The sequence below is a fragment of the Canis lupus genome, chromosome 7 (genome assembly GCF_048164855.1).
Source record: "Canis lupus baileyi chromosome 7, mCanLup2.hap1, whole genome shotgun sequence".
In the NCBI taxonomy this organism is placed as follows: domain Eukaryota; kingdom Metazoa; phylum Chordata; class Mammalia; order Carnivora; family Canidae; genus Canis; species Canis lupus.
The window spans coordinates 64,451,458-64,474,529 of NC_132844.1; the positions used below are offsets into that span (position 1 = coordinate 64,451,458).

The 23,072-nt window shown below is 51.2% G+C and overlaps 1 protein-coding gene and 1 long non-coding RNA gene across 6 annotated transcripts in view; one reads left to right on the forward strand and one right to left on the reverse strand.

The window, feature by feature from the left end:
- Window positions 1-4,211, forward strand: part of KCNK5 (potassium two pore domain channel subfamily K member 5) — a 38,825-nt gene extending 34,614 nt beyond the window's left edge. For both annotated transcript variants that reach the window (XM_072833173.1, XM_072833172.1), the window contains exon 5: window positions 1,537-4,211. In XM_072833173.1, coding sequence (XP_072689274.1) covers window positions 1,537-2,402 — 866 coding nt within the window. In that variant the 3' untranslated portion in view covers window positions 2,403-4,211. The remainder of the gene's footprint in view (window positions 1-1,536) is intronic.
- Window positions 4,212-6,439: 2,228 nt separating this feature from the next.
- The window catches only part of LOC140637083 (uncharacterized), a 61,893-nt gene continuing 45,260 nt past the window's right edge, over window positions 6,440-23,072 (reverse strand). For 2 of the 4 annotated variants that reach the window (XR_012034317.1, XR_012034318.1), the window contains 4 exons: window positions 20,541-20,806; window positions 10,516-10,664; window positions 9,267-9,352; window positions 6,440-8,227 (listed from right to left, as the gene is read on the reverse strand). This is a non-coding gene — a long non-coding RNA (uncharacterized lncRNA). Of the gene's footprint in view, window positions 8,228-9,266; window positions 9,353-10,515; window positions 10,665-13,784; window positions 15,551-18,701; window positions 19,049-20,540; window positions 20,807-23,072 lie in introns of those variants that run through there. The other 2 variants (XR_012034320.1, XR_012034319.1) reach the window with 2 other exon arrangements.

Below are 23,072 nucleotides of genomic sequence, written 5' to 3' on the forward strand. Positions count from 1 at the left end.
TGGCCCCAGCCTCTCAGGGACTCCGGCCTGTGGCCTGTGCTGCATCTTGGCCCTTCATCGTCTTGACCCCTGTTTGTTCCCTCAGTGCCTGCTGCCCTGTCCAGCTGACCCCAACCTTTGCTCCAGGGGCCTCTCTGGCCTCCCTCCCCTCTTCCCTCCACTACCCTTCTGCCTCATTGCAAGGGGAGACTCCAAAATGCTGAGTGTTGAGGGAGCAGGTAGGAGGCCTGAATACTGACCTTGGCAGATCGGGGCCTGCCCGCTTGGGAGATAAATTTAGGCGGAGGCACAGCCCTGCTGTTGTTTAAGGGACCCTGAGCAGGCAAGGAGAAGCCTTTGTGCTGAGGTAGGGGGGGTGTATTTCATCATAGTTTCTCAGTTCCGGCAAGACCTCAGAGCTCTCCCTCAGTTTCCTCATCTGTAAAATCGGTTGAGAAACATAGCACCAACCTAACAGGGTGGTGGAAAATCAAATGAATGCTGTGGGTAGGACCCAGCTACATCAGCATGAGCCCTGGTTGTCCCCGCACCCATCACACCGTGATCAAGGGCTCTGAGCAAGGTCCACAGCATCCCTCAAAAACACCTCTTCTCTGCGGAGGCAAGCGCAGCACCTGTCTTTGGGGGACCTCTAATTTGATGTGGGTGGTGTAGTCCCTGCCCTGTGGGAGCCCCACTCTGGAGCAAGCCCTCCTCCCCTTGTCCCTTTCCCAGGTTGATCCCAGTTGGAAGGGGGTAGGGGGCGGCCAGGATATATAATAATGCAATGCAGATCAGTATCCCTAGAAACGTAAAGTTAAACCAGAAATCCCATAATCCTGGAGTATAGGAGATTGATCAGAACTGTGTAAGGTGACCCCAGAGGACTCCCTAGAGCAGGTGTCAGGAGCCTGGCCTCAGAGGAGGAGGATATGGAGTGGACAGAGCCCTTGGAACCACGAGCAGAGCCAGTCTGAAGAGGGCAGAACAGGAAGTCCGGGGGCAGCCTGACCCCACTGAAGGAGAAGTCAGGGCTTCCAAGAATAGTTCTCCCCGGGACCCGTGCACCCAGACCCTTGGCCCAACCACCAGCCCCATTCATGTTAAACCAGTGAGTCCATCCCCAGCAGTGAAGATGCCAGCCACTCAGTCACTTAATTTCCATCCTGGTTTTAACTGAACTATAACGTATACGCCCGCCGGGGCGCACCAGAACAGCTATCTGTGGTATAGCGAATAACCGAAAGGCTGTTCACGAACTATTTCCTGACCTGTGTGTTGGCTGCGTTACCCTGGGGAACCACTCTCCTGACTTTTGACAGTGGAGGACTCTGGGTAGGTACCAGGCTCCGGCAGGTTGGGGACTGCAATAGGGACATGAGTGACTGGACTGTTACGATGAGAGAACAGGCTAGTTTCTAGTTCTTTCTTTCACCGTGCGTCCCATCCCGCATTCTGACACTGTGTGCCCTCAGAGAACACGGCTTTGGCCTTCACGGGTGTCCAGGCCGCTGCCGGCCCTCTTCTGACCCTCAGGGCTCCCTGTCCTGTCTGCAGGTGTGAACCCCAGCGCCAACTACCACGCCCTGTACCGCTACTTCGTGGAGCTCTGGATCTACCTGGGGCTGGCCTGGCTGTCCCTCTTTGTCAACTGGAAGGTGAGCATGTTCGTCGAGGTCCACAAGGCCATCAAGAAGCGGCGACGGCGGCGAAAGGAGTCCTTTGAGAGCTCTCCACACTCCAAGAAGGCTCTGCAGATGACTGGGGGTACGGCATCCAAGGACGTCAACATCTTCAGCTTTTTGTCCAAAAAGGAGGAGACCTACAATGACCTCATCAAGCAGATAGGGAAGAAGGCGATGAAGACGGGCGGGGCTGGGGAGAGGGTTGCAGCCTCGGGGCTGGGGCCTCCGGGGGGTGGGCTGCCAGCCCTCCCCAGTTCCCTATCTCCCCTAGTGGTTTACTCCAAAAACCGGATGCCCAGCTTGGAAGAGGTGTCTCAGACACTGAGGAGCAAAGGCCATGTGTCACGGCCTCCCAGTGAGGAGGCTGGGGCAGGGCCCCCCAAAGATGGCTCCCCGACCCCTGAGGTGTTCATCAACCAGCTGGACCGAATCAGCGAGGAGGGTGAGCCATGGGACACCCAGGACTACCACCCACTCATCTTCCAGAACGTCAGCATTACCTTTGCGAATGAGGAGGCAGGGCTCTCAGACGAAGAGACTTCCAAGTCCTCGATAGAGGACAACCTGGCTGGGGAGGAGAGGCCCCAGGAAGGGCCCGAAGCTGAGGTGCCGCTGAACCTAGGCGAGTTCCCCTCATCAGACGAGTCCACCTTCACCAGCACAGAGTCCGAGCTCTCTCTGCCTTACGAACAGCTCATGAACGAGTACAATAAAGCAGACTGCCCCAGAGGCACGTGAGGCAGGGCCGGCTCCCCACCCCGCCTTCGACGGCTTCTGTTCCCCTCATCCTGGGGCATCCCACTATGGCTGGGACCTCTGGCCCCTGGTGTAGGGGGGGACAGCCCTGGAACTGGGAGTGGGGGGCCAGGGGCCTTTCTCACCTTCCCATCCCCTCCAGTTAGATGCTACTGGTCAGATGCAGCATGTGTCCAGGACAGGGCCTCTGTTCTCTGGCTGAATAGGCCCCCTGGCAGTGGGAGGCATCTGTCCTGAGCATGGCTGATGTATCTGATGGTTCAGAGACCTGCATGGGCTGGCAGGTGATCCTCAAGGAGGCCCGCACTTGTATGGGTCTTCATACATCATTCGGTTGAAAATGTCACACGGTTCTCTCAGGCTCAGGGGCCTCAGCCATTTGAGTTCACCAGTATTTATGGGCTCCTGTGTGCCCAGCACGGAGCTAGGTATTTCAAAAAGAGAGGGAGGGAGGGCACTGTGAGCCCTGGGCCCTGCCTTTACAGGAGGTATAGCTATGGTGTGCAGGGTGCCGCGTGGGGCGCATGTATATGCATCCCCCATTCCCACCTTGTCTGCCTGTCAGGCCCTACTGCAAACCTCAGTAGGGAAGAGGTGCCCAGGGGAAGGGAAGGGGTCAAGATCCTGGGTAAGGTGCTGAAACACTCCTGATATCAGGACCCCGAGCAAGCTCTGAGTTGGCCCAGGGTCCTAGTCCTTCTGCTTTTGCTCAGACCAGGCCCACCCAGAGCCCAGTTCCCTGACTCAGAAACCCTTTGGCCAAGTGATGGCAGATGCAAGCTTTCTCCCTCCCTGGGAACGCTGTGGGACGAGGGGGTAGCAGTAGCCAGGATGCTGCCGCAGTAAGCTCAGCTCTGGCTCCTCCTGTGCCCAGAACAAGGACCTCATGGCTTCCTGGCCCCCGTGGTGGGGGAGGCTGAGGTGCTCTTGGCTTAGAAGTGGGAGGGGCCAAATATGTGAATCAGCTGCTCCCTGCAGCCACGGTTAGACTGTGTGTGTGTGTGTGTGTGTGTGAGAGTATGTGAGTGTGTGATGGTGTTGTTTTCCTTTTCAAGAAAGGATTAGGGATGGGGGAGCAAAAGATAATGTGAAACTGTACACAGACTGGTGAGGGGCCAGCAGAGAGTTTGGGTTCTCCGCGATGCGCACCCTAGAGCCAGCCCTCTCTGCTCTGCATGTTTCTTTGTTTTTTTAAATAAACTGCTATTTTGATATTCCTGGCATCTGTAGTTGGCTTCAGAGCCAGAGGGGAGAGGAGGTGAAAGAGCAGGCTCCCAAGGATTGGGATGTTCTGTGTTCGTGCTCCTGCCCCCACTCAGTTGGGCCTTTCTTGGTGACCTCAGCCAAGGTCATGCTGTTGGAGAGTCCCCTGGCAACGTAGGGGTGAAGGCCCCCAGAAGCAAGTGAGCACAGCTGGGAAGAGGCATCCCTCACAGGTGGCTGATGCTGGCCAGGAGGCGAGTGATCACCCTTGACCCAGACCCCCTCTCTGCCTCTCAGCCCCCTCCCCAGTCCTGTAGGGCCAGACCCTGCCCCCCAACATGTGAAGCCGGTGATGGGCGTGTGCGTCCACACCTGCGTTCATCCTGTGACCCAGGGCTGTGCTGGCTGGGCAGCTGGGTGAGAAGCAGCGGCCTTCTGTTTTTCTGTGAATGTTTTAATGAGTTCGTTCTTGCCCCCACCTTGCTAGGGTGTCGCTGGCTGTCCTGGACTCACACACTGTATGTACTTAGTGGCAATGATGCCAAATGTAACTTATTTTCACATTTTTACAATAAAGCCTTGAAGATGAACAGGTCCTCCTGGTGTGTGCTGTGTGGGGGGGCAAACGGAACAGGAGGGGGTGAGGGTCGGCCATGTGGAGGATTGGGGTGGTCCAGAAGGGAAAGAAAAGGGAGCAGGTGGGAGAGGGGCAGGCCAGTTGAGATGAGGTGGTCAGGATGGGCTTCTTGGAGGAGGTGATGGTTAACAGGTCTGAACGCAGGCGGGGAGGAGCTTTGTGGAAAGGATCCTAGAAGCAGGAGTCAGGAGCGAGGGAAGAGCGGTGGGGGGGGCGGGTAGATGGGGCAAACTGGCAGCCGCCTGCCAGGCATTCATTGTTCTACCTGCCTGATGCTCATCCCCCACAGATGAGCTCCTTGGAGCTCCTTGGATCTTGCAACAGAGCCTGCCATAGGTGTAGATGCCTGTTTTACAGGCCAGGAAACCAGGCACAGAGAGGTGGCTTGGGCGAGATCTCCGCAGGTGGTAAGCCTGGATTCGAACCCCCCGCAGCCACCCTCCTGGGTCTGTTCTCCAGGCACCAGGTGGGGAGGAGGAAGCCAGCCTGTGCTTCTGTGGCTGCTGACATCCCCTGAGAGGGCTTCTGTCTCAGGAAGGTGGGCCAGAGAACTTGAGGACGGGACCAGGCTTGAGTTGGAAGCGGGCCCAGGACTGGGAGGAATGTGAAAGAAGGATTGACAAGGCCCCGCTGGGTATGTCTGCATCAATTTAAAGGGAGGATCCTCCGGGATTCTCGGTCTCCACTGGTTTTAGATTGGTCTCTTCCAAGGTTCCACGGCCCCCTCCCAACACCACACAGGACATTAGTTAAAAGTTGGAGTCTGTTGGGAAAAATGTAAAGTTCCGTGGTTTCAAGAGTGAGCCACATTTTTCATGAAGGCTCGGGTGTGTACAAAGGGTCCTATGTGTTTAAAATACCAGCCGAGTCTAGAGCTACTTGATACCATCCCTACTTCTGCCAGAACATCTCTCCACCTCTTTCCCTCTTCCCTCTCCTTTCTTCTCCGCAACCACCCCACAGGTCCAAGATTCTCCGTCCAGCCTCAAGGTAGCAATCCCATCATGCTAAATGCTCCCTTTAGTTAGCGCTTGACCACTTCACAAAGCCCTTTGACAAGCACGCCCCGGAGCATCCCCACAGCACAGGTTATTTGGCCCCATTTTCAGCTAAGATGAAGGAAGGCTCAGAGGGTCTGACTTGCCAGGGCACAGCCTCATATGCAAACAGAAGCACAAATGCAGGACTGGGGTGGAGGTGTGGTCTTGGGCCACTGTGGCCACGATTAGTCAGGAGCTTTCTGAGTGAAAGGTCTAGAAACAGGAAGGTGGGACAGCAGCTGGAGCAGAGGGTGGGGCCCAGGAGGCCCCACATAGCTGAGGGATCCAGAGCAGAGAGGACAGGTGCCACGTGGCAGGTGCAGGGGGAGGGGGACTGCTGAGACCTCCTGTCACGGGTCACTGTCCTGAGCTGCCAGTCATGGAAGGTAGGAGGAGGTGGCTGGGGAGCCTGGGGAGAGGACCCTGACTGGGAAATCCCCTTGTTGACACCAGATCCATAACTGCATCAGTGAGACCCTGATTTCTTCTCGGGAGTGCCTCCTGGTTCCTGGTCACGCAGCTTCGAAGAAGGAAGAGGTGGGACAGAGTGGTGGGCAGCGAAGCAAGGCTTACTGAGCAATAGCAAAGTGATGGCACACAGCTCCCGAGGAGGGAGGGGACCCGAGAGGCTTGCCACGGAGTTTCTAAGTCTAGGGGGTTTTATGGGCTCCTTGGGAACCCTCCCTGCGCCTGTCCCAATCAGGTTTTGGTCATCATCCCACCTATCGTGTGGGAAAGGGTGAAGGCTCCTTCCAGGGTGGGGTAAAATCCTTTTAAGGCTGGTTTCCTTCCAGGGTACCCCAGGCCCCTTGTCCCTGCCTGCCTTTCTTCCCACTATCCTTCATCACTAAGAGACCCACAGGCTCACAAGGTGGGGAGGCGGGGGCATTGTTCAATCCTGGAAGTCCATGATGTCCCCCACTCCCGGCAGCTCCAACCTTTGGCCCTCCTCTGCTTCCTCCCAGAAGCCTTCCTGTTCGAGTCGTGAACTGGCCCTCTGATCTCTGCCGGCACTGCCTGGACTCCCCATTCATTTGTTCACTGGTGCTTACTGAACACCACCCATGGAGCAGGTTCTGTACCAGACTCTTTTTTTGTTTTAAGATTTTATTTATTCATGAGAGACACACACACAGAGAGAGAGAGAGAGAGAGAGAGAGAGGCAGAGACACAGGCAGACGGAGAAGCAGGCTCCATGCAGGGAGCCTGACCTGGGACTCGATCCCGGGTCTCCAGGATCACACCCTGGGCCGAAGGCGGCGCTAAACCACTGCCACCCGGGCTGCCTGGTTCTGTATGAGACTCTTAAACACCACAGTGTGTAAAATGGACCAAACCCCCTGCACTCACAGAGCTTACAGACAGGCTCCCTTTGTCCTCATTTCTGGCTATTTGTCAAGGTCTGTCCTTGGTATTGACATCCTGTCCCTATCCCTCAAGGCTCTTTTAATCTTGTCTCTTCTATCTTTAGGTCTTATCTTTACCCTCACAACAGGTGTTATAATCAATCCCATTTTACAAATGAGGAAAATGAGGCAAATGGAGAATTTCTCACCTTTGCAAACGGCAGCAACACAGATGCCCTGACTTGCGTCCCGGTTCCTCATTCTTACCCTCCAGAAGTTCCTGATCTGATGGGGGAGACTCCCTCAGAAAACCCAGCCTGCTGGAGGAGACAGTCCTTCCTACCCTTAAAAAGTCTGTAGTCCAAGGGGCAGAGGAGCACGGAAATAGAGACTCGCAAACTCCGTGTGCCAGCTGGGCTCCCACCTCCAGTGTCATCCCGGAGGAGGCCCTCAGCTCCACGGCAGGTAACAGTTTCACCCCCTTACTGAAGAGGCCAGCCAAGCACCACCGCCCTGAAGGTTTCTTGAGCTGGGGCAGAGTAGAGGGAGGAGGAGGCTGGCTGGGCTGCTCTGGGTGGAGTCTCCGGGAATGGGGTCCTCTCTTCTGTGGGGCCCGAGATTTGAGCTCAGACCCGAAATATCAGCTCTTCATCCCTGAAACAACAGGTCCCCAACTTCCAAATTCATTTACAACTGGTTCAGGAAGCAGAGGCCAGTGTGAGAACTGCCAGGATGCGTTTGCATAACGCAGCGAGAACACCTCCGAGATCCCTGCCCCTTCTCTGCGTCCTGGCCTCCCTCCGAGGCCCCTGCAGCCCCTTGCCTGGATCCACACACCAACTCGGGGCCTGGCACCTGAAAGAGGCTCTGTAGATGTTTGTTGAATGAGCAAATGAGGCCCCTCAGCTGGTCTCCCTGCCTCTAATACAGAGCCTCTTCCACTTGGCCATCACTGCAACCAGCAGTGAGTCCAGCATCCTGGACTCAAATCTGACCCCCTTCCCATCCTGCTTTAAACTCCTTGGGGCTCCTAGTGCTCTTCCCGGCACCCCACACCCCACCTCCTGTGCTCCAGCCACAGAAGAGTTTCTCCATCGAGCCAAGCGGCCCCAATCTTTGCCCCACACTGTGTCCAGGATATGCCCTTCCTCTGTCCGGGCTGAATCCAGAGGCCTGATGACATTAACGGTGGACATTGGTTTCCCTGGGAGGAGCTCAGCAAGCAGCGCCGCTTCGATGCGGTTCCCGTTGCCTCTCTCCTGGTTTCACACGCCCTGTCCTGGACTGGGGGCCCCGAGAGAGCGGGAGTGGCTTGTGCACCTCTGGATCCTTACCGCAACACCCAGCACAGACGAGGGCCCAGTTTTTCACTGTTTCCTGAGTGGAGGGTGAATGAACCAGAGTCCTGGCCCCTCCCAGTGGTTATTCAGTCTCTCTTCCTGGGTTAGAAGCCAAATCAGGAGGCAGATCTTATTCCACAAGGGTGAGTCTCAAGCAGAGCCGGGTAGATGATCTTGAGGGACCTTGTCCCGGGCTGCGGTGGCCCTGGTGAGTCACTTAACTGTGCCAAGTCACCCCAGTCTGGGAGGCAGGGCAGAGACACAACACACCTTATTTGTCCACAGCCCCTTTTGCATCTCCCCACACCTGTCTGCCATCACCTCTCATCATCCCCACAGCAGCCCCAGTCACTGCTCACTGATGACCCGGGGGACTTGGCCTCTCATGCCAGCAGCCCCCAAGTCCCTGTACCTCCCTAGGGACTACCTCTGCTCACCTTGGTGGCCAGCTGTCTGGGTTACAAAGCTCTTTCACTTTGGTGCTTGCAGGATTACTCAACAGCCTTAGGAGCCAGGTACAATATTTTACAGCCCAATTTAAGGGGCCTTTCCTTTCCTTTCCTTTTTTTAAAAGGTTGTATTTATTTACTCGTGAGAGACACACAGAGAGAGGCAGAGACACAGGCAGAGGGAGAAGCAGGCTCCCTGCAGGGAGCCCGATGTGGGACTCGATCCCAGGAACCCCGGGATCACAACCTGAGCCAAAGCCAGATGCTCAACCACTGAGCCACCCCAACGCCCCTAAGGGGCTTTTTCAAGTGAGGAAACTAAGTGTTTTGGTTTATTTTCCCAGAAGACGAAGGCCTGCGAGAAGAACTGGGAGATGGTTGAAGGAAGTACAGAAAGGGAGGGGGAAATAAAGATGGGGAAAGAGCAAAAGGCAATAAAGTGGGCATTGTTGAGAGGCTGAACTCTTTCCACTATGGGAAATTGGGCTTCAGTCCTGCAGGCATCTCCTGAAAAGCCCGTCCAGTGTACCTCAGAACTGTCCCTCTGGAGACGAGAGCCCTGCCCTGCATTTATGTACCAAATCCCATCCTCCTTGGTTGAGGATGATCCCAGGGGCATTAATCCCCACCTTCCACTCATACAGGTTGGATGTGGCAGGCAGCACTGTCCAAAGATGGCCAGGGCAATGTCTCCCCTCCCACATACTTGTTGCCAAAGTGGCCTCGCCGCTCCCCCAGCAAGAAGTGTAGTCTATTCCCTAGGCGTGTGGCTGGGACTGTTTGGATCAATGGAATACTGTGGAAATGACTCTCTGTGCCCTCTGAACCTACCTGTTGACGGGCCTGGCAGCTTCCACTTTTGTACTCTTGGGGAATCCAGCTGAAATGTAAGGAATCCAAGTACATCGAGTCCTGTGCTGTGAAGAACCAAATGAGCCAAGTGGGGAAGGCACAGGGACAGAGAATCTGCCCCGCCAAGGCACCATCTTGGACACTTCAGCCCCAGCCAAGGCCATGAAGAAGAGGGCCCAGCCATCCCCCTAAACTGCAGAGTCACAAGCAAATAAATGATGGGTGTCGTTTTGAGCTTCTAAGTTTTGGGGTGGTTTGTTACATAGCAGTAGATAATGAGAACACCGGGTGGGCTTGCCCCGAGCTAGCAACTTTCTGCCAGGCTTTAGAGAGAGAGCAGAAAGGCACCAAGGCACACTAGACAAGCACCTGGGCAGCATGCATAGGGCTGTCCACTACAGCGCGACTGACACCCGAAGCGGGAGAAGGGATTGGGACAGGAGATACAAATAACATCTGTTTCCTTGAATCTAAAACTGTTTGAAGAAGTAGCACAGCTGAGACCAAACGCCGGCAGGTTTTATAATTTCTTACCTAGGATCACAGTATTTTTTTACTTTCAAGATATCAAAGCCCCTTCTATTTTGGGGTCTCTAACTATGTTTATATCCTCTCTGCTATACTGAAACAGTACTCGGAGGCCTGGGGCCTGCTACCATCTAGCAGCGTGACCTAAATAGCCACGTCTGCCACTTTTGGGATCCTTACCACACACGGGCACTCACCAGGGCACTTTATGCCCCTGGTCTCATTTAATCCCCACAACATTATCCACATTTGGAAGCTGAGGCTCAGAGCAGTTATGTAACTTGCCCAAAGTCACACAGCTAGAAGCCTAGCCTCAATTCTAAGCTGAGAAGCCCCAGCCTGGGTTATTAACTACCACATCTGCCTGCCAGGGCATGGCTCTCCTGAGCTCAAGGGAGAGCTGCCCAGGGAGGGTGCCCTGGCCGCGATTCCCAGCCAGTCATCATCCACAAGACTGGTGAAGTGACCCAATCGGCGAATCCCAGCCCTTGTGGCGGTGACTACCCAAAATCACCAGGGGATTCCTGGGCTCTGCCTTGGGAAATTCTGAATCAGAAGGTCTGGGGTAAAACCTTGGAAATACCCAGGTTCTGGAAACACCTGGCTGGAGATCCGAGAGGTCAGGTCCCTCTGTGTTTCTGGCATCCCCTGGCAATCCATCCCTGCCTGTGTTTTCATCTGCATTGAAATCCATGTTTACCTGCAGTTTTGTGAAACTTCCTCATCATTCTTTGATTCCTTCACCTGCAGTTCTGGCCAGCTGAGCAGCTCTGCTTGGGGTGTTGACATCACACTCCATTCAATTCAAATGACCTGTATTTGTTGTCTCTCTTAGGTTACCTGGAACATCTGATGTTGGTGACGAAGGAGGAAGGAAAATGAGGAAAAGATGATTACCTAGCGGGCTGTCAGGCTCCCTCACTGTCTATCTGCTCAGATTCCCATCCTCAATAGTTCACTTCAGTAAAGGTTCTGACTCAGTGCTCTGAAGCCTGCTCACTGGCTCATGAGAGCTCATAGTTACAGTTTTAGACATGTTACAAGCTGATTGCATTAGAAGTTAAATTATATAGAAATACAAGTGATATTAAGAACAAATGTAATAGATATGCAAAACTCATTATTTCCTAATTAAGTGTCACTGTTATTCATGCTTTTGAGTATATTTGCAACTCCTGGAGGTATATGGAGGAACTATTACATAATGGTGTACTACTGTGTTTCTCTCCCTAACTTCATGTTTTGTGACATCGTTTTGGTAGCTTAAAATCCACCATTATGGGAGAATTTGCACCATGCAAATGGGTAGACATGACAAACTAGGGCTCTCCCTTCTTTAGAGAGCTAGATGTTCAATATTTACCAGCACATCGTCACACTGACTGCCTTCTGGACTGGCCGTGTGGACTGGGTGTGGGGTGGGGAGCCGTGAGGTTTTGCCTACCTTGGAAAGAAGCATGTCTGGATTTCAGGGAGATCATAGCTCATGAAGAGTCACATGTATCCCCTGGAGACTGTTGCTTATAGCTGTGAACCATTTGACCCACCTTAGCAAAGCTGATTGGACTAGAGGAAACCCCAACCGAGATGCACCAGTGAGATGAACGTGCTAGACATTCAAAGTGAGAATATTGAGAGACTGAGACAGTGAGTTGTGGGGAGCACCGTAAGGTCATGGAGGTTTGGGAGTGATGGCAGACATTTGGGGTCATGTGTGATCCAGAAGAAGAAGAAGGTGTGCAGAGAGAAGCAGGAGGTCAGAGCAGACACATAGTAAGAAAGACAGAGACAAGGGACTGGACAGGCTTTGCTTCCCTTGAGAGTTGTAGCCTTTAACCTTACATGGAACCTCACCTTTTATAACTAATGGGCCTTGATCAATACAATGGGACTTGAACAGCCCATACAAAAGCCTATAAGCACTAAAGACCCAGATGCACCCCTCACTTTGTCCCCAAACCCCCACATTGTCTTTGTAAGACACTGAGTTCCCTGCCATTCAGGGTACTCAGGCAAAGGGTCAGTGTCCATTCCTTGGAGATGTTGGTGGTTGACCTCATAGGTCCTGCTCAAACACATGATTCTGAATTTCCACAATGGGAAGGCATAGGGGTATTTTAAGATTGTTTTTTCTCCTTCTTGGCACCCAGTGCCCCATGCCTAACACCTGGTCCCTGGCAAGGAAGTCTGTACCCCTGGGGATGGGAGTGAGGCATACAGTAAACAAAGAGCACGAGAATGTTTCTTCTGTCCCTGCTCCCCATATCAGCACACACATCCCCATGTGGGGAGAAGGGCAGGGGGCTGGAAACAATGGGAACCTATGAGTCATGGGGGTAGGCAGGATAATGCTTCTCCAAAAAAGCTCTGCTAGCCATGTCCGGAGTTACTGACGTAGGCAGCTGCCAGGCAGTGACACCTGGAATGACCCTCAGTTCTGGGCATTCACTTGCCCTGCCCTCGATGACCTGAGTTTTCTTTTTATCTTTTAGTTCAGTTTTTATTTTTAGCAAAGTGATATATATAAAAATACTTTCAAAAAGTCAAAAAATACTATGCAGACGGTAATGGAAAACAGCCATCGCCTGCCTCACTCTTTTCCATCCCCAGTCTCCAGAGGCAACTTCTTTTAGACTTTTCAACCATTTCTTACTTTTCTTCCACTTCTCTGAATAACATATAGCTATTTTTGTCCCCTATTATTATTTTTGTTATCCGGCTTTAGCAAACGATTATCTCCCTACTAGAAAAGATGGGGATTAGCTCCCACGCACCTGCCTAGCCTTTCTACCATAGTTAGATTTCAATTTATGGTTAGATCCCAATTCTGTGTTCACAATATTATGATATGTAAATACTACCTAATGTACTTGGGTACCCTTTCTTGCATTCATTTTGTTTTCCACATGTTTTGTTTGTTTGCTTAATTTTGCATGTTCCTGTCACTAATTCATTGCCAAGCCCCCTGTTACAATTGCAAAACTTCTCCCAGAATTATCCATCAGGTCCATTTGTTTATGTCTTGAATTTCTTTCAGAACCAAACATCTTTCTGCTCGCTACAGAGCTAGTACCCCGAGGTGTCCCTTCACAACTTGTTGGGGAGTCCCTTTGCCTCCTTCCTGCATGGGGGCCCCTGTTCTCTGGGTCCTTTGCCTTCTGTCTTTCTTTGCTTACTTCCTTGTCTGATGGAGCACTTCCTTCAGTAGCTTTCTGAGAAATGGTGCAAACGAGATACAATATTTGAGATCTTGTATGTCTAAAAAGATCTTTATTCTACCTCCAGCTTGATTGATAGCTGGGCTGGGTATCTAATCCTAGGTTGGAAATTGTTTCCTTCAGAATTTCAAGTGTTTTTTTTTTCCCTTTGTTTTCCAGCTTCCTGTGTGGTTGAAGAGAAGCTCAGTGAAATTCTAACTCCAGGACCTTTGTATGTGACCTGTGTTGGTGTTATCTTTTCACCCTGGGAACTTTTTGTGAACTCTTTAGCTATGGATGCCCTGGTCTGTATATTCTTTTTTTTTTTTTTTTAAGATTTTATTTATTTATTCATGAGAGACATAGGCAGAGGAAGAAGCAGGCTTCCTGCAGGGAGCCCAATACGGGACTCGATCCCAGGACCCCAGGATCACGACCTGAGCAAAAGGCAGATGCTCAACCACTGAGCCACCTGTGTGCCCCAAGTCTGTATATTCTTGAGTTCACTGCTTAGCTGTCAGGTTCCCCTTTGATCTAGAAACTCATGCCACTTGGCTCCTTTCTGCTTATTATGTTATGTATATTTTCAGTTAGGATTCTGGGGCTGGTTCTCTGATCTTTTAATCTTTATTTTTGTCTTCTTATCCTATTTTCAAGAGGATTTTCCTAACTTTATCATCAATACTCTTATTGATTAAAAAGAAAGTCTTCTACTTTATTTTTTTAAATATGTATTTATTCGTGAGAGATACAGAGAGAGAGAGGCAGAGACACAGGCAGGGGGAGAAGCAGGCTCCTTGTAGGGAGCCTGATGTGGGACTTGATCCCAGGACCCCGGGATTGCAAATATGCAGAAGAGTTGAAAAAAATAATATAGTTAACATTCTTTTCCTGACATTTAGGTCAGTGCTATTTAATAGAAATATAATGTGAGCCATGTAGGTAATTTTAAACCTTCTAGCAGTGGGCCCCTGGGTGGCTCAGATGGTTAAGCATCTGCCTTTACTTCATGTCATGGTCCCGGGGTCCTGGGATTGAGCCCTCCATCAGGCTCCCTGCTCAGCGGGGAGTCTGCTTCTCCCTCTGCCCCTCCCCACTGCTTGTGCTTTCTCCCTTCACACTCTCTCTCAAATAGATAAAATATTTTAAAAGAAAATAAAAATAACCCTACTAGCTACATTAAGAAGGTAAAAAGGAACATGTGAAATTAACTTTGATATTTTATTTCAAAATATATTTTAATAAATATTTATTAAAATATTATTATGATAAATTTACATTCTCTTTTTTTGTACTAAGACTTTGAAATCCAGTGTGTACTTTATGATCACAGCATATCTCAATTCAGATGATGTCAAGTGCTTAGGTGGCTAGTAGTTACTGTATTAGACAGCACAGGACTAGATTGAATATTGTTATTATGTATTTATATATGAACTATCGATTATGGTAGAGCCATCTGGAAGGAATTTGTAGGTCATATTACACTTGATTTTTAACATTTTTAAAAAGATTTATTTATTTATTTATTTATTTATTTATTTGAGAGAGAAAGAAAGAGAGAGAGAGGGAGTGAGCAGGGGAGTGGGAAGAGGGGGAGGGGGGAAGGGGAGAGGGAGAGAATCTCAGCAGACAACCTCCTGAGCGTGGAGCCCAATGCAGGGCTCCATCCCACAAACTCAAGATCACTACCTGAACTGAAACCAAGAGCAAGATATTCAACCAACTGAGCCATCCAGGTGCCCTTACACTTGATTTTTATTTATTTATTATTTTATTTTATTTTATTTTATTTTATTTTATTTTATTTTATTTTGATTTCATTTATTTATTCATGAGAGACACAGAGAGAGGCAGAGACATAGGCAGAGGGAGAAGCAGGCTCCATGCAGGGAGCCTGATGTGGGACTCGATCCCGGGACTCCAGGATCCCGCTCTGAGCCAAAGGCAGATGCTCAACCGCTGAGCCACCCAGTTGTCCCCTCACTTGATTTTTAAATACTTTAGGCTGCATATCCTAAAATAAAAAATGTTCTGGTACAGAATCACACCACTATTAACATCCCTAACATAATTAATAATCCCATAATATCTTTAATATCTTGTCCAGATCCCAATTGTGTCCACATTTTCTTTTATAGCTGGTCTATTTTAACTGAGATCCTATCTAGTTTTATTCAGCTGTAGGGCTCCTTAGTCTTTTTAAAATCCATGATAGTTTCTTTATCTGTTTCTCTTACAGCATTGACATTATTTTAAGAGTCTCGGTGAGCTGTCTTACAGAGTACCCAACATTCTGGATTTGTCTGTTTCCTCACGATGTCATTCAAATCATCCCTCCACTCTCTGTATTTACTGGAGACTAGAAGTAAGATTATGGTGAGATTCAGGTTAAATGTTTTTAGCAAGGATGCAAATAGGTTGCTATCATATTTTTAATTTTCAAGAGCTATTTTTTATTCATGAATGTTCCTTTTTTATAGTGTCCTATTCTTGTTTCAAAGGTTACAGCATTTTTCTTATCTCTGAGAGTATTATCTGTAAGAGACAAAAAAAAAGATTCTGCTTTCTGCATCATCTCAGACTTATGTTTTTTTCTTATTTGCTTACTTTGGTTTCCGTTTTCATAGTGATGCCTCTTTTCCATTACCCAGTGACTCCTGGCTGTCTATTCATCGTTAAGACTGAGTCTCTGATCATAGGAGCAGGGCTTCTGCCTCGTGCACTTGGTGGCAAGCTGACCTTTTCACTGAGAACCCTCCTCAATGTAGGGTTTTTCTCTCGGGCCACTATCCCTAAAGAGAATCCCCAGAATGTGCCAGGATATGTACACCTGTTTTCAATATTCCGATGTGGCGTGGAGAAGGGCTTCAGGGAACTTAGTGTTCCATGTTCAGAGTGGCACTTAATTCCCTGCTTCAGCTGTGTAAACTTCTCTGCTAGTAAGCAAGCCCTTTCTTGCAAGCACTTTCTGCTAAGGTGGGGAAGGCAGTGTCCAGCCATGCAAGAAGACAGAGGAGGATGGGGCGCCTGGGTGGCTCAGGTCGTGATCCCAGGGTCCTGAGATCGAGCCCTGCGTCAGGCTCCCTGCTCAGTGGAGAGCCTGCTTCTCCCTCTCCCTCTGCCGCCCCCCACCCTGCTCCTGCCCTCTAGCTCACTCTCTCTGGAATAAATAAATAAAATCTCGGAAAAAAAAAAAAAAAGAAGAAGAAGAAGACAAAGCGAGAGGTGGCCTGGGGCTATCACTCCTCCTTTACCCACTTCCATTCCAACCAGTCCTCTTCAGCCTCACCTGCACCCCCCTTTTCAGAGGGATCTCCTGTTGCCAAATGCTGAGCCATTCAAGGCAGCCTGCTTCTTGTTGCCAGCCTGCCCATCCTTCATCCCCCCACCCCAGGCAGTTACCCGGCAGCTTCTCCGAGGCTAAGTAACCTGTCCATCCTTTGTCAGCTTCCAGAATTTTGCTGCCTACAGGCCAACTCCTTTCCTTTTGTCCTTGTGGGCGATGCCTTCTTCTGATCATCTTGGACATAAAAAAAAGTGGGCATCCTCCATGCTTTCTCTCCACTGATGGCCCATTCTCTGCAGGTGAAACCTGAGGCTTAGAGATCCCACATCCAAATTCCAACCCCACTAAGAAAGCAGCAGCCACAGACCCGGGAGAAGCTTGACCCTTAGAAGCTCTGCTCTGCGACCCAGCACCTGGGGAGTGGGGCTCCAGGACCTTGATTTTGACTGACACTAGAGTTCTGGGATGGTCCCTCTGTCCCAAGCCAGTTCCTGCATGGCCCCCTTATGTCCCCAGACTCCTACACAATTCTTGGGGCTTGCTTGTCCTCCTCTGCCTTCCAGGGCCTGGTCCTCCCTTTGGCCTTCTATACCTGCTTCGTTCTCTCCCTCCTTTTAGTTATTTTTTCTCTTTTTATCTCATTTTCTCACTCTCACTATCTCTTCTTTCTTTTTTCCCTCCCACCTGTTTCTCTCTTTACCGTGTTCCCCCGTTCTCTCTCCCCTCTTTTTCTCCATCCATCCCTGACTTCTTCCTTCAGAAAATCAGGATATTTTCAATCTATTCCAGTGGTTCTCACCCAGGGTTAATTTCCTCTGCTCCCCCAGGAAACATCTGGCAACTGGGGAGGTGCTTGGTGCTACTGATACCTAGTGGAGAGAGACCAGGAATGTTGCCAAACATCGTTCAATGCACAGGACAGACCTCACGACAAAGAACTATCCAGCCCCAAAATATCACAGCGCCAAGGTTGAGAAACCCTGATCCCCCCCCCAACCCCTACTTCATACACTCTCCCCAGTTCCTCTCAGAGAAAACAAGAGGGGAGAGCAGAGGCCCAGAAGGGGAGCCACTGCCAGCAGCCAGCTGTGATGAGTAGCCCAGACTGTGGGTGGGACGCAGCCCCAGGAACCCCTGGTGTTGGTTTTGGCCTTCTCAGAGTCAGACAATCTGGTGGGAAAGTGCTCCTTGTCCACCCCAGCTGCTGCTGCCAGCTGTTTACCTGGCTGTGGGACCAGCCCTGGTCCTGGCTCAGGAGCAGGTGATGACAACACAGCCAGCCCACTCCCCACCCCACTGGCCTCTCCCACCACTCTGAGGACAGAAGGAGTAGCCTTTGACAACTGTGAGCAGTGGAAACCTACTTCCTCCTGAGCCTGTCCTACCAGCCTACCACAAACCCTCCTACAACCCAGTGTGTGGTGTCATGGGGGGTGCGGGGCAGGCCACCTCTCATGACTGTAACCCTACACTACCAGAGCCTCCACAGGCTGCGTCAACTTCCTGAAGTTGGTAAGAATGCGAGCAGATTGTGGGGCTGGCCAGAACCCAGCCCTGATGAGCTCAGTGAAGGGGACCAGGGCAGCTCAAAGCCAAGAGGAGAATCCTAGGGACGCCTAGTTGGGTGCCCTGACTCCAGCTCTACCTTCAGATTCTGTGTCACCCTCTGTGGCCCCTCAATACCCATTCTCCCACTTTCACATGTAATAAAATTTTCAGCTAGGTGCACACTGCCCAGCTGCAGACTTCATTTCCCAGACTCCCTCTCGGCTAGGTGTGGCCACAGGACTAAGTTCTAGCCAATGAGACATGAGCAGAAGGGCTGGGCACAACATCTAGATTGCACCTCTAAAAGGAAGGAGGGCCTAAATGTGATGGCAGGAGCTGCTGCCTCCATTTCGGATCATATGAAGCTACGTGTTGAGGATGGGAGAGCAAAAAGGTAGAAGACACCCGGAGCTGCCCTCCTAACTGTACCATCTACTCAGACTTTGACACGAGAGAGAAAAGAAATTATTTCCTGTTTAAGTCTCTATATTTGGGGGTCTCTCTCTCTCTCTTTTTTTAAAGATTTACTTATTTATTTGAGAAAGAGAGAGAGAGCAAGCATGGGTGGGGAGAGGAGCAGAGGGCGAGGGGGAAGCAGGCTCTCTGCTGAGCAGGAGCCAGACCTGCGTCTCAATCTCTGTATGGGAGAACATGACCTGGGCCAAAACCAAGAGTCAGATGGTTAATAGGCTGAGCCACCAAGACGCCCCTGGGGGTCTCTTTTTAATAGCAGCCTTAATGTGTCCCAGCTAAATTAACTCCTCATTAAAGTCTTAACGCGAGCTACTCCCAGCCCAGGCAAAGTAGGTGTCACTTCTTGCACCTTTCAAATGAAAAATTCTCGACCCAAGGTCACAGTTATAGTTCATTCATGATGGAGCTGAGGCTTGAGGCCAGGTTCAAAGCATTGGCATGGATGAAGCCCAAAGTTCTTTCCATTTCTGGCATTCTGGGATTCTCTGAAGCCTATTATGAATCAAAGGGTATGGAAGGCACCAGGGAACTCTAGCTCCCCAGAGACTTTTATACCCACTGTCACCCGATACAGTGGTCTTGCCCCCCTTTCTGCCCTCCAGCCACAGTGATCTTAGTTCCTCACACTTGCCTCAGGGCCTTTCCTCATGCTGTTCCCTCTGCCTGGAATATGCTTCTCTCCCCTTTTCACCAAAGTAACCTCTTCAAATGCAGCTCAAGTGACCCTGCAAGAAAGCCTTATCTGTCAGTCCCACTAGCCCGAGAACTCCCTGAGAGCAGGGACCGTGTCTGGTTTTTGCTTATTACCCATGCCAAGCATGGTGCTGCAATAAACACGTGGGAGATGAATGAATGAACCCATCCGGGAAGCCAGACACGTAGCCTCGACCTGGAGGCTGGGAAATGGCTGGGCCGACTTCACAAGGTGCCTTCAGACTCTAGTGAAGTCTGCTGAGATGACATTGTCATCTGTGCCTTGTTCACGGGGAAACTCTCATCTGGGGCTCAAGGATGATCCATGGGTCTGGGTTGGACCCAAGACTCTGCATTTCTGAGAAGCTCCCATGTCATGTTGCTATGAATTATACTCTGAGGAACAAGACCCAAGGGGGCCTCAGAGTCCCTCCATCTGTCCTGCTCTGTCCGTGCAGGGATCCTTAGTGGAGAGAGGCAGGTCCTTTGTCCTTTCAGCCTTCCAGGACAGCATCCAAGATCAAGCAAGGCCTAGTCTGTTTACTCCAGAGGCGCCACACCACACACCTGGCAACTGCCCCCTGCATGCCCTGTCCCTGCTGCCAGTTACCACCTCCTTCCCTTTCTGGGCCAGCTTTCCTCCATCTTGGCATTGGTGGCTGCGGTGACACCCTTGGACCTGAGCCACCCCTTTAAAACAGAAAGACTGTGTGTGTGTATGTGTCTATGTCTGTGTGTACGTGTATGTTTAGGAAGGTTATATCAGAAACGGGAGTATAACCTTGTCCACGGGTGTACGTATGTGCGTGTGTGTCTATCTGTCTGTCTATAAGGTTTATCCATGGATCCTTTGGAATTGACCTCTGAGTGCGAATGCCTGGGCCTCTGTCCCTAGTGCTCTGAGTGTGCTTGAGGGGAAGGCAGCAGGAAGGAAGGGCTGAGGCACCGGCTGCTTCATCCCTGCACCTCCCTGTTCACCTTGGCTGAATAAACATCTTGTTTGTCCATCAGGCAGTAGCCCTAGGGCTTACACTCCCCCAGTGCCCCCCGCAGGGCTCAGGACTGGCTAGACCTGCACAGGAAGTCTGACTGGACCATAATCCGGGTGGGGAGTGCCAAGGCAGGGGGCGCCATGCCAGGCCTGTTGATGGGACCAGCCGGTGCTGAGGCCAGATGTACCTTCATCACACTGTGTGGCTCAGAATGCAGCCTTCTCACCTCACCACCCCCACCTCCCTGGCGCCACCCAAGAGCACAATGGGGCCACTTGAGAGCAAGATCCCATCTGTGAAACCTGTCTTCTGGGTAGGAGTTCCCAGATACAGCCAAGGAAGGCTCTGGGACTCCCGTGTACAATGGCACGTGAGCTCCAGCACCCCATCTTCTCTGCCAGGGCCTGCTGTGACCAGGTTGAGGGCAGGGGATCCAGCAGCTTCTCAACTCATACCCCATTCTTCCCTCGCTAGAGACATCTAGTAAAAGCAAAGACAGCTTCGAAAGAGAGTGAGCTCCCCATCTCCCAACCTGTCTGGGAGATGGGTGATCTGGCCACTGGTCCTTCTGCAGTCAGAGAGGTCAATTCTTCACTTCTCTGCCTCCAGCCTGATCGAGCTGCGAGGAAGGCAACTGGTCCTGAGTTTAAAGAGTGCGAGAAAGGCTGACTTCACAGCTTCTCTGTGTCCCTCGACTTTGTGGAACATCGTAACTTCCTTCCCTCCAGCTGCCATTTGGACAGAGTTACTTCAGGGTTCAGACTCCAGTTGATGAAATGAATTGGAGTGGCTTTTCTCCTGGAACAGAAAGTGACTAGCGTCATGCAAGTGACAGAAGGATATTTTCTAAACATTATCGGAATTGAACCCCATTTGGGATCCCCTCCTGTCCACCCCTGGTCCCAGCCCAGAGCCCCAAACAAGTGCAATGGATCACATCTCTGGAAGATGTCAAGGCCTGGGATATCTCCACTTTGGGCTCTGAAGTCAAGACAGGTGTGTGTGTGTGTATGTGTGTGTATGTGTAGCAGGAATTCTCTGCCTCTTGGCCTGGCCTCATGGGGAGCTTGGACAGCTTGTGGTCAGCTCCACTGCTCCCCTCCCATCCTGCCCCTGAGATGTCTTCAGCCACTGTGCTCCTCATCCTTCCACGTCTGGCTTCCTTAGCAGCCAGATGATGTATTAGGACAGCAAGGCCGGGAGGAAGCAGCTCCAAGGTGGTGAAGCTCACACCCCAACCCAGTGGCCACAGAGGACACAGCTGCTGGAGAGGACAGTCACACTCAGAGCCTCAGAGGGCCCATTGGATTCAAGTCCCTGGAGTTCAGGTGAGCTCTTGAACCTCACCCCGAGCAGCTCAACTTCAAGATCTTACTTGACGCATCCCTGAGTTGGGATCTCCAGGGTTCTTGGAGTTTGGACTGTGTTATGCGTTTATTGAGATTGGGTCTTGAGTGTTTTTAAGTCTTCTTCTGAATGTCTGCATGTGGATGTGTGCATGAATGTGTTTCTGCATGTGCGCACACACGAGGAAGAGAACGAAGCAGAGAGACAGAAAGAAATAGAGGCAAGACGGTGGCAGGAAGACAGAAGGACACCCTCAGAGACCCATAGAGATCAGAAAGGTGTGTCTCTCCCCTTAAACTAGATCTCTTCCCTCAGTGAGGCTGCGTCTTCCCTCTTCGGGAAGAAGCTCCCTGAAGACAAGACTGTGTCTCCCCCTCAGACTGAGGCTCCCTGGGGAAGGACTGTTCCTTTCTGCTCTGACCAGGGCTCCCTCAGAAGCTGATCTTCCCAGGAATGAAGAACCGCAAGCAGTGTGTGTGTGTGTGTACCATGAGTTGTGTGACTGGTACACTTGCCTTGAGTCTTCAGAAACGTCTGTAGAAACACGTAGGAAATAAATGCACTCTGTTTCTGGGTGGAGTTTGGGAGACCCAGCCTGAATGTCTTCTTTAAGGGAGATGACTTGGGTGGGTTTTAGAGCTGGGACTCTCCCCAGGGCTGCCAACTAAATCCTGCCTCTCCGTCCTATTCTTTTGCTTTTCCCCTCTCTCCGCTGTGGGGGTGTGGAGGGTTGAGTCTGAGATCTGCGACCACCATGGGCATGGGCATGGCCATCCCTGACAGAGCGGGCCTTCTCTGGGAGTGTCAGTAAACCCAACTCATGGGAGCCAGTGAAGGGCCCAGGGGCAGCCTGCTCCAGGCTTGGCACAGCAGCACTTCTGGGGGCCTCTGCCTGGCCATGCACACAATGGCCCTCTCAGTGAGCATCCGTCGGCCCTGCATGGATCCAGAAGGGGAGGCCCCTTCTTGCCTGTCATGATGCCTCCTTGGAGGAGGAAGAGAGGACGGATCCAGGAACCAGGAAAGGGACAGAAGAGATGGCTGAGGAGTTCTAAGAAAATGGACACCAAATCACGACAAGGGCGGCATACGGGCACAGCAACTATAAAACTGGACAAAGGAGAGGTGAGTTTTTTATCCTGTCTTGCCATTTTTGCTTTGTCACAGAACAAACAGAACTCCCACTAGAACTTACGCTTCTTGAAGGCTGGGATCTTAATTTTGTTCGCTATTGTGTTTGTTCACTATGCCTGGCACATAGTAGGTGCTCAACTAATACTTGTTGAGTGAGTGACAGATTCTCAACTGGTGTGGTTTCATGGACTTCTGGACTCTTCTGTCCTGTTTCTGACTGTTATAGGAGTTTCCTCTGCTCCTCTCCCCGCTCACATACCCCATATGCCCAGTGCAGACCGGGGTGGCCCTGGAGGCCAGGAGATGATGCTGGGTTTCAGGATTGACGCTGCTCCTCTTGACGTGTGTTCAGGCAAGTGTCTCTGCTCTTGGGTCTCAGTGTTTCCAACAAAAGGAGAATCGGCTAATGTAGTGATTTACCAAGACTTCTCGGCCCCCCTCAGTGGTGGTGCCCTTTCTTCAAAAGAAATCTCAATGCCCAAAGTACAAAAGAGCTGATACTAGAAAGTCTCTGAAGGGAGCGGCTAGACTCCAGTTTGCCCCCTCCTACTCTCCCCCCTCCTCAGATTCCCTGGATCCAGTC